The sequence below is a fragment of the Macrosteles quadrilineatus genome, unplaced genomic scaffold, assembly GCF_028750875.1.
Source record: "Macrosteles quadrilineatus isolate MER2022 unplaced genomic scaffold, UCM_ALF_1.0 Scaffold_3__2_contigs__length_128488019, whole genome shotgun sequence".
Classification (NCBI taxonomy): domain Eukaryota; kingdom Metazoa; phylum Arthropoda; class Insecta; order Hemiptera; family Cicadellidae; genus Macrosteles; species Macrosteles quadrilineatus.
Window position 1 is genome coordinate 117,974,518 of NW_026542596.1, and position 11,410 is coordinate 117,985,927.

The window sequence follows — 11,410 nt, forward strand, 5'->3', positions numbered from 1 at the left end:
ACGTAATAAAGTAATTAAAACAATTGTTACACAGAAGTTTTTATTCAAGCCCGCAAAAGCCTTTGACTTATGGAATCAACAAAATTACAGTGTATACAACATGGTAAGTGAAAAATGGAAATGATAAATAGTACTCGCTCTGCAATCTGAATGTCGTCGGTTCGGTCCTGGAAAAGTCAGTAGCTTTTTGATGGTTCGATACTGGACGTATTCGTCCTTGACCTTTTTAATAATTGGCTCTGACTAAAATAGCAGACTATTATTGTTCAGTAAAAAAGCTAGGCCTACATAAAGCATTTCAATGAGATTCTATTCCCATTTAGTTTTTAAATACGTCTCAATTGCGTCCTCATTTCATAATAGTTATTTGGGTAGACTGTGCATTACATCTCCTGTAAAAATGCCACTGTCGTCGGCATCAAGAAATAATAAGATGATATGGAAAGTGATATAACTTCGAAATGGCGTGTGGGTTTTTATATAACTTGCGAAACGTCCAAGTGGGAAGTGTATGTTTATCAATAGCTTATCAATGCAATTAATTAACTAGCCTAACTTAATAATAGGGATGCAATTGACAGTTTTTACCATCAGAGAAAAAAATATTTGGATCCACTACGCAACATTATGAAGTTATTGAGAATCGGGATAAAAATAACTAATTAAATAAACAATAAGGTAATATTATTTCCTTTTTTTATTTCTATAAGTTTTGGCTTTGTTTTTTTCATATTACTTTAGGCACTATTAATCAGTAAAAAAAAAAAAAAAAAAAAAAAAAAAAAAAAAAAAAAAAAAAAAAAACACGCTTTGGTGCGATGATGTATCACCATAAAAAAACTAGACATGAAATGCGAAGTCACAATTTATAATACAATTCTTCCTGTTACTTGGTATGATGGGATTTAGTATTTCATTTGTACTTTATCTGCCTGTTTCAAATGTCAATTGCAATCCATTGAACTGTAATCTATCTTGTCTCCGATGCAGGTTTGAAATAGAAGACAATCACTGTGCAATGGACCTGTCTTCCACACTGACAGTACGGCCGATATTTACGTAACAAACCAGAATAAAGACATAGCCCCCTCCTGTAGACCCCCCCCCCCTCTATAGAGCCCCCTTCTTTATTATATTAACAACCTACAGAGCTAGAGTCCAGATGGCGGAAAGCAAAACTTCATGCTAATTTGGTCGTTATTCTTTTAGATGTTTTACCCGTGTTTCGCAACGGGATAAGGATACAAAAGTGGTCAAAAATGAGGTTTTTAAAAATTTACTTTGAAATAATCTGCAAACTCAAAAAACATTGACTACAGAGGCAACCCTAAACCCTAGCACTTCTTCTATTTGTTTTAAATAGAACAATAACATTTACATTCTTTAGACGATTAATTATGATAAACATCTAAAGGGAATGACTGTTCAATCCATGGTATAGCCTAGTTAAGTATACAGGGTGGCTGAAAAGTAACTTGCACCCCCACTTAACTTTTCAACCATTTGAGATATTTGAAATCGGTTTGCGGCAACCTTCTTAGATATGAGGGGCTACAATAATTATGGCCAATTTTGAAAATTTTGCCCTTATGGGTGGCGGGGGTAGGGGGTAGCTCAAAAATTTCAAATGACAAGTATAGTTGAGTTTGGTATCATTTTACAGGTCTTGACGAAACATAAACGTTGACATAAAGAAAACCAAAATCAGCTCACTAATAACAAAATGGCGCCCTAAAACGTTTCAAATCCAAATAACCTTGAGGGTGGCAAAAATATTAACTTGCACCCTCTTTAACTTTTTAACTATTTCAGATATTTGAAATCGGTTTACGGCAACTTGTTTGGAAATGAAGTGCTACAACAATTATGGTCAGTTTTGAAAATTTTGCCCTTAGGGGTAGCGTGGGTAGGGGGCAGCTCAAAATTTTCAAATAGCAAGTATAGTCGAGTTTGGTATCATTTTACAGGTCTTGACGAAACATAACAAATAACATAAAGAAAATAGAAATCAGACCATTAATAACAAAATGTCAGCTAAAAATGATTGAGGCAATGGTTATTTAAATTAATTTTGAACTGCCATTTTGTTAATTGTCCGATTTCTATTTTCTTTATGTCAATGTTTATGTTTCGTCAAGACCTGTAAAATGATACCAAACTCAACTATACTTGTCATTTGAAAATTTTGAGCTACCCCCTACCCCCGCCACCCCTAAGGGCAAAATGTTCAGAATTGACCATAATTATTATAGCCCCTCATATCTATGAAGGTTGCCGCAAACCGATTTCAAATATTCCAAATGGTTTAAAAGTTAAGGGGGGGGGGGTGCAAGTTACTTTTCAGCCACCCTGTATATTGAGACCCACCTGTTGGTCAATTGTGTTCCAAATAGAAACGTACTTTTTGTAGTTCATTTCACTATATTATTGGACCATCTACAGGGTGTCACAAAAAAGTGTGATGGGCTATACAGGACCTAATTCTACATGCAAAAATAAGTCAAAAATGAAGAATAACATTTTTTGGATTTCGGCTTAGTTTAGCCGTAATCCGCCATTTTGTTTTTTGGGGAAAATATTTATTATTTCAAAATCCCTTTGAGATATTTTTACGAAACTTGGCAAAATTGTTTACACTATAGTAAGTAACATTTATACAAAAAATTATTATTTTAACTTTCCAAATTTCAAAATGGCGGCCGTTTGAATTTTTTATAACCAAATTTCATGAAAACCGGTACCTAAATCAAAATTTTGTAAGAGACAAAAGTTTTAGTATTTATTATGACAAATCCAATAAAACAAAAATGAATAAAATCGGTTCATAAATAAAGAAGCTGTGTTTATTTTAGTAATTTAGACTGAAATTATTAATATTAAAATGTATTAAATGTAATGTAATAATTTATGTAACGTATCAGTCTAAATTAGTAAAATAAACACAGCTTCTTTATTTATGAACCGATTTTATTCATTTTTGTTTTGTTGGATTTGTCATAATAAATACTAAAACTTTTGTGTCATACAAAATTTTGATTTAGGTACTGGTTTTCATGAAATTTGGCATTAAAAAGTTCAAACGGCCGCCATTTTGAAATTTGGAAAGTTAAAATAATATTTTTTTTTATAAATGTTACTTACTATAGTGTAAACAATTTTGCCAAGTTTCGTAAAAATATCTCAAAGGGATTTTGAAATAATAATTATTTTCCCCAAAAAACAAAATGGTGGATTACGGCTAAACTAAGCCGAAATAAAAAAAAAATTATTCTTCATTTTTGACTTATTTTTGCATGTAGAATGAGGTCCTGTATAGCCCATCACACTTTTTTGTGACACCCTGTATAAAGAACTAGAAATTTTGTGAAAATCGTAAGCTAGATAGACCCCTCTATTAATTAAAAATTTGAATGAAAGATTTTGATGAGAAATTCCTAGCAAAATATTAGTTTTTGGTACACCTCCTAAATAAAAGCTGCGGTCGGGGTATTTTTGTTTTCTACTCCAGTGCCATATTTTGAAGTTTTTTTTAAGGGGATGGTAGTCTAATTATTTAGTGTTTTTAATACTATATTTTTAAAGGTCAATTTACACACTGTTTGAGCTGGTTGCACAGGAAGTGTGTGTTAAAATTCCCAAGTATCTTGGTTGCTAAGCAACTCTCCCTCTTTGTGAAACTCTCATCAAGAGCACTTCATTGGCGCTCTCACTACCCTTTACAGGAAACATCTTCTTCATTAGCCTTTTGGGAATCTTATGTATTTACCGATCCAACCTTTTTTGTTAAAGAAAACGTAGAAAATATGTAGTTTCTATAATCTTGCAAGAATTAGACTGGGTCGTTAAGTAACTATAAGAACAACAATAACAGACAAAAATAGTACAAAATACGATATTATGGAATAGTAATAATATTTATAGTATTGTCTTATCAAAAACGCTTTGATTATTATTTATGTATTACAACTCAAAAGCAAATGAAAAATGTGTATTAAAAACAAAAATGGCATAAAGTTGCAGTCTTCAAATCGTGGATAGGTCCCCGCATGAACGAAGCCTGTAAATGGGAAACGAGTTAACGCCAGCCATCAACGTAGCCCTATCACCTAACTAAACCATTACCTAATTTTAACAATTTTTATACATTATTAAACTAATTCATAAATTATTAATAGAAATAAAACTTCACCAGGACAGCACTTATAATGAAATTAAAATCTAAAAAAGATGAAAATACCCCACCGCAGCAAACCTGCCGACTAAGCGAATTTCCATTTGTCTTAATTGATTTTCAATTAAATATATTTAAATAACATTAGGTTTAATGAGTACCTCGGTTTGCTGCTACAACGAAACTAATAAAGTGTGTTTTTTAGTAAAATGTTGATAGCTTAGTATAAAATAAATAAATTTGCCAAGTTTGATCAAAACATATCCATTTATAATTTTTCAAATGGTTAAATAGTGTTTGCAATCTGAGTGACGTCAGCATATAACGGGAATAGCACACCTATGTTGAGCGAAGCTCACTTTCCCTCACTTTGTAACTTCTTTGTAAGAGCATCAGAATGTAATGGCTTGACCAATTGATATGAAATTTGGCCAACAGCTAAAGAATACTGCACAATGTAGCACAATGTTTAGGTAAAAAATATTTGCAAATTTCCTTCTGGATTTTATTTTATAGGTCACGCAATTTCGATTGTTATTTTAATGTAAGTCGAATGAAAAATTATATTGGGTTTATGACATATGGGTTTATCTCGTTTCATTTAAATAAGATAAACATATGTTAATTGTTTGTAACTGTTTTGTTTAGATTTCAATGTTTACTTTCATCCTAGGTTAGTTGGAATGTGTATCAATGGAAGTAACAGTTTTGCTGTATTTGTTTTGAGAAATGTTGATTGCACGAGTAAGTACATCCCGCTTTGCGCATTTAGAAAGTACAAGCAAATGGTCAGGATGGCCAGTTTCACTACAAAGGTAACATCAGTTGAGCAAGATATTAATGAAATAGCATCTGTCTTACCTATACACTGCCCGAAAACTTTAAAGTAATCATTGTCCAACGTCAAGGCGTCTTTGGCCATATCGATTTCAAAGTTCGACGTGAAAAACTACATCAAGCACTTATTTGGCTGAAGGCAAATAACCCATTCTATTTTGACATAACCATTAGTGATGAAGCGCTACAACAACTACCAGTCAATGGTTTTGTTCACATGAGAGTACCGTGTGTACGTGAAAACCAAGAAAGTCCTGATGAAATCGAAGAAGACCAAGTTGAAGAAACATCGGTGCCTATGATTGCGCAGTCTCGTCAAAGGGATCACGTTCAGAGACTAATGTAGCCGACCGGAACACTGTTGAAAAGAAACATATTAATCTTTAAATAATGCTTCGCTCATTTATGCGTCTAAAGTGTAATGGCAGACCACCCTAGTATTTTCCTACCTATAAAATTTATCAAAAACGTTTTCCAATTATTCTAATTCATTCACAAGAAATAATTAAAACCAGCTGACAATCCAATTATTTATCTGAATGCACATTCTGGTAAACAAACGTATTACACCATGTTAGGAATTTCAAACATTGCAGTTCTTGGCAAGATAACTTTTGAACCTAGCTTCGCTTTGATAATGTAAGAAACCGAAGTTTCACAGCGATGTTCATCATGAACGGTGACAAAACACTTCTATTGACTCTGGCGCTGATTTCTGTCTTCACTCTAGGTTAGTCACTTGGTATTTTAGACGTACAATATCACTGTAGATATCATAGTTTGTGAAACTATCCATGTAATATTGTGCAGAATGGTTCTAAAAGTTTTCCATACATGTTTTGTTACTTTATTTATTTATAACTTAAACTTTACAGTACTGATCATAAAAGTCCACTATCAACTTAAGGATTGTGAGTGTATGGACAATAGGCTAACTTCATTATACTCTTACCTAAATGGGTGTTACCTATGGTTTAAAGTTTTCATTACCATAAAGTACTAACATCCATACTGAAAGAAATAATATTCCGGGTAGTATTATCATAGATGGGTATTATTGATAAATTTACTCTACGGTAGAACCGTGCGAAGCATATTTCGGTGGCAAACCTCCAAGCGACCTATTCTCCATAAGCATTTCGTTTCTAATTTGTCGCTACCCGGGGACGTCCTGAGTAGAAGGGTTAACAGGTACCATCATACAGACTATGGTTTTTTTCGTGTCGCCATTGTCATTTTGACTACTTTAACTGAATAAATATGAAGAATATTACATCTTTATGGAGTGATTCTGACATGAATGGGTTGAAGCCGTGATCCAATTAAAATTAGGTAATTGAAGTTGATATTGCTGTTTTAAAACTCAAATTATCAAAACTCACAATGCTGGTGCAGTTATAACTAAATAATAAAACACTATTCATTGAATGTAATACATAGGTACATAAGTCATTCATAAAGTTATACTTGAAGTGATAGATGACAATAGATGACGATAGACGATAGATGACTTAAGTGATACAGTGATAGATGACTTTCATAATAGTACTTGAAGGCATGTTGCTTGCTTCGAATAACCTTTCATAGGGAAAGCAGAACGTAATTTTATAAAGTTTTCATACTATATATTAGGCCTACCTATGATATATTCGTTTTTTATACGACACATATTGGCAGCAATGAGTTTTTTTTTTTTACTTTTGCAAGAATTGAAATTATAAGCTTATAAAACAATGTTATTAGATTATCCCCTGATGAAATAGCCTAATCTGCATAAAGACGGTTCTAATAAATCTACTTAATCCTCATGGAAATTAGATGAGTAATTTATATATTTTAACCAGCCTAAAAGTATCACGTTTTTTTTTCAATTAAAAAAAAGCTTTTAGACAACCTGATTTTTGCTAGGGAAAATTATTTTTTTTAGAAGAAAGAATTTTAAAAATTTAGCCTATCGGTAAAAATTAGTAGTCTTACAAACCTTTCAATTTTGATTTAGAACTTTTTGTTTACTATGTTATCAGAATGCTCCATTATTTATCACTTACTACCCAGAATTATGTACTTCTCTTATCATAACAAGTGATGAAACTTATTCTCGCTACAATCCTTTGTATACAATCTTTTAAACTCGACATCGCCATTCGGTTCTTACGGACTCTTCAGTCCCACATGTTTGAAAAAAAAACTGCTGAATAAGCCTAAACGTTTAAAATGTAGGAATTTATAACATAACTGAATATCGCAATTTCAGGAAATGTAATTTGACCAATTAGTAACGTGCACTCTTAATTGAAAACAGTCCAGAATTTGAACAGTACAGAATGCGAACAGTCCAGAATTCGAACAGTCCAGACTGCGAACAGTCCCGACTGCGAACAGTCCAGAATTCGAACAGTCCAGACTGAGAACAGTCCCGACTGCGAACAGTCCAGACTGCGAACAGCCAGACTGCGAACAGTCCAGAATGCGAACAGTCCAGAATGCGAACAGTCCAGAATGCGAACAGTCCAGACTGCGAACCGTCCAAAATGCGAACAGTCCAGAATGCGAACAGTTCAGACTGCGAACAGTCCAGAATTCAAACAGTCCAGAATGTAAACAGTTCAGACTGCGAACAGTCCAGAATGCAAACAGTCCAGAATTCAAACAGTCCAGAATGTAAACAGTCCAAAATGCGAATAGTCCAGAATGCAAACAGTCCAGAATGCGAACAGTTCAGAATGCGAACAGTCCAGAATGCAAACAGTCCATAATGCGAACAGTTCAGACTGCGAACAGTCCAGAATGCAAACAGTCCAGAATGCGAACATGCTTGGGTTTATCGGGTGGGGGGGACGGTCGTCTGTAGGTTGGGGAGGATTCTCGATTGCGAACACGTTTCGAGCGGTCTGGGCTTTCAACATATTCGTAGAAACCCAGACTGTTAACAGAATAATTTGACCATAATCACAAGCAAGAATGGTAATATACATACTGGAACAGGACGGATTTTTCTGTGTTCTTGAAGACACTTCTGCTTGAGACGTAGTACGTAAAGACGCGTGTATAGTAACAGGCAGATTCTTTCAGACTCACAAATCCGCTCTGATAATAAAGTGGCTGGTTTTAAATACGTTCTGATAGTAATGATGAAATAATATTTAAATAAAAGCTACAAAACATTAATTCATATGAATACAGCAGTTTAACATAATTAGCCTAAGTACCATGCGTACATTATAAACAAAAATATCAGCCGGTCTCTCGTGTTTAGAAGCAGTGCTAAATATTTGTTCGTAGTCTGGTCTGTCTGTACGACTCATGTTTAGGTACCTAGTCCTCAACATGTTTAGGTGTTCGCAGTCTGGACGGTTTTATCCTTGTTCGCGATTTGGACTGTTCGCAATTAGGACTCAACCTTCAGTTAATAGGGTATGCTTAGAAGCGATGTTTTTGGTTAATGAACTAGATGTAATCCAGAGGTAACTAACTGCAATAACGGACCATGAGGCTATAACTTGTCTTGTTTAAATAAATATTTTTATTTTGTCAAATGAATCGCTAGTGAACATCTATGATTTACGACTGTTTTCGATATTGAGAGCACTTCAATGTTATAAAGTAAGAATGGAAATGTTTACAGTTTGGTGAATTAAACTTGATAAAATAAGGCTAATATTTTAAATTTTTATGTTTACCAGGACACTGTCTAAAGTGTTACTATTGTGAATCCGACTCTGACCCGACGTGTAAGGACCCCTTTGAAACGGCGACTGGAAAATCGAAGGATTGTGTACTGGACACGAATATCACCAAGTTTTTGGGGGAATTGGTCGAAAATTGGGAACCCAAGTGTCAGAAGGTGGTCTACGAAAAAGCAGGTGAGTATTTGGAAATGGTTAAGTACAAAAGCACACATCTGTGGATTTTACATTTCTGAGTGTAACTTATGTTTATTTACTACTTATGAAATCTATTTCATTCACAATAGTAAAATAAGCTTTGCTTTTTATTAGATCTTCCTAATAAAAAGCTGAAGAAGCAAAGACTGTAAGACGCAGAGCAAAAACAGTTCATTTATAAAATGAATTATTTGTATTTTTCTATCAATTTTTGTTCTCTCAGAAACAATACAAAATGCATTTTATTTGTTCACTCATTTTGTTCTGCCCCACCGTTGTGTTATTAATTCAACTTTTTTTCAATTTTGTTGTTTTTGTCTATACTATAACAATGCTCACTATAGACCAAGATTTTTAGGGACAAAAATGCGATTTAACCTAACAAATTCGGACTGAGTGGAAATTTCGCACAGTTGTTTAGTAAGCCTAATTGAAGAAAATTTCAAAAATTCCCGATAAATTCTAGCTGTGTTTCCTGTTCTGGTTCTGTATTACCAAAGGTTAGTGAAATATTGTCAAAAAGTGAAAATTGGCCGCCATTTTCCAAGATGGTGGCTGAGGCACAGCCGGGATTCATGGGGACTTTTGACATTTTTCATCCACTTGGCTTATTTAACTACTAGCAGAGTACCCGTCCTTCGTACGGGGTTGGCAAATAAGTATAAAATGCTTATTGCGGTTATACTCGATCTTTGCGTTTGCAATGTGAGAAGACACGGTTTGAGAAAATTGTCTTCATCAAATTCACTGTATGCTATAGGCTAGTATTACACATCTACCATAGCCATAATGTTACCACTTCATCACTTATCTACCACTTCACCTATTGAGAAAGATAGATTATTAAAAATTCGCAAAATATCACAAATTATTCCTGAAATTAAAAACATAAACACAACTGTAAACAATCCTACATTGGCAGTTCTCATTGCGTATCACAGTTTTTTGTTGCTGCTTAGTTCAAATTAGCTGTTTTCATAAATAATGAAAAAAATAATGTGCTGCACCCTGTTGGTAAATCTTGTAAATTTTTAATGCTTTTGAATATCATAGAACCAACTCTTTTAGTTGAAACAGCTGGCTAAATTCTTTAATTTAAATATGAATACTCATAAGGTTAACATGGGGAACTGCAGAGCCACTGGGGCGGAGCCCGAAATGATTTTTGAGCTAAGAATATGCCTATATGTTAATCGGGAATGTGAACTATCATGATGCCAAATTTCAGCCCAATCCGACCAGTATCTTTCGCGTTCACTTGTCACAAACATACATCCATACATCCAAACTTTCTCATTTATAATATTAGTAGGATTACAGTATTTAATTATTTAACTATTATATAATTATTTAACTATTTAACAACTGTGAAAAGTTTCCATTTAGTCCAAATTTGTTAGGTGAATTTTCCTAATATTCTTTCACTACTAAGCGATCATAAATTAAAGGGGTCATTTTTTATATCTCTGTCTTGTAACACAGCTGTGGATTTGTGGGGCGATATTGAATTGACTTGTGTTAATGAAATCACTTTGTTCCACAGATCAGTCCTTGTTCTACACACGGGCGTGCTCATTGCCCGACACTACTTGTGAAAAAATAAGAAACATAACAATAATAATGCCTGTGAAATATTGCGATATGTGTGATGGGGACAACTGCAACAAGGGCTCCATTCTACGCTACGAGGCGCTACCCTTAGCTTTGGCCATCAGCTGGGGTGGTGCTCGATTGTGGCAGTGAAAAAACAGTTTTTTTAACATATTCGGTAAAACTGTTGTTAAATGTTGGCTACAACGTTTGTGAACTTGTTTTCAGTGCTGTGGTTTACTTTTGATACTTATTATTGGTCAATTTTTGTGGCTTGCTGAATAAATGTTTCAAGATTTTGTTTTAAGTATTTTGTTTCAAGTATTTTGTATTGAAATCTGTAGTGTAGCTGTATTGTTCTAGCCCTTGCAGACAAAGTCTATTATTAACTATGCTAGTAGGTTACTATACTCTTTATGATGGAAGCTGTCTACGGGAGGCGAGTGGCCAATGGTTTAATGTCCAGGCTAGCCCAGACAGACATGTTCCATCCTACACACTATAGTGTGGACTTGTATTGGTGTTTCTATATAGCAGACAGTAAACGAAAATACGTCTAAGAACACTTAAAACATATTTACAAGAATGCTGTTAACTCACAAGATGTTAAAAATATAAACAAAATGGTAAGTGGTCATCAAGTTTGGACACTCAAATCATCATCAGACCCAATATATGCGAACGATATCTGGTCTTTAGAGATTTAATTGTTGTGTCATCATAGGCTAGAAGCTAAACAGATGCAATATTTGATTGGGATTGTTTTGTTGCCAGTTATAGTAGGGGCTACAGTATCTGGGAAAGCTGTTTATGTATAAATAGAAACCATTTTACAGTTGTGTTGACCAAACACAACTTGAAGGAATAAAAAAAATGTTTAGTGAAAAAGCTCGGTGATTTTTATGTAAGAGATTTCTAAATTGAACAA

At 34.0% G+C, this 11,410-nt stretch overlaps 1 protein-coding gene across 1 annotated transcript; it reads left to right on the forward strand.

The window, feature by feature from the left end:
- Positions 1 to 5,580: 5,580 nt before the first annotated feature.
- On the forward strand, positions 5,581 to 10,792 carry LOC128991062 (uncharacterized). Its single transcript, XM_054413789.1, has 3 exons — positions 5,581 to 5,738; positions 8,692 to 8,871; positions 10,436 to 10,792. Exons 1-3 carry the CDS (start codon positions 5,672 to 5,674, stop codon positions 10,633 to 10,635), a joined length of 447 nt encoding a protein of 148 aa, XP_054269764.1. The 5' UTR covers positions 5,581 to 5,671; the 3' UTR covers positions 10,636 to 10,792.
- The last annotated feature ends 618 nt before the right edge of the window (positions 10,793 to 11,410 follow it).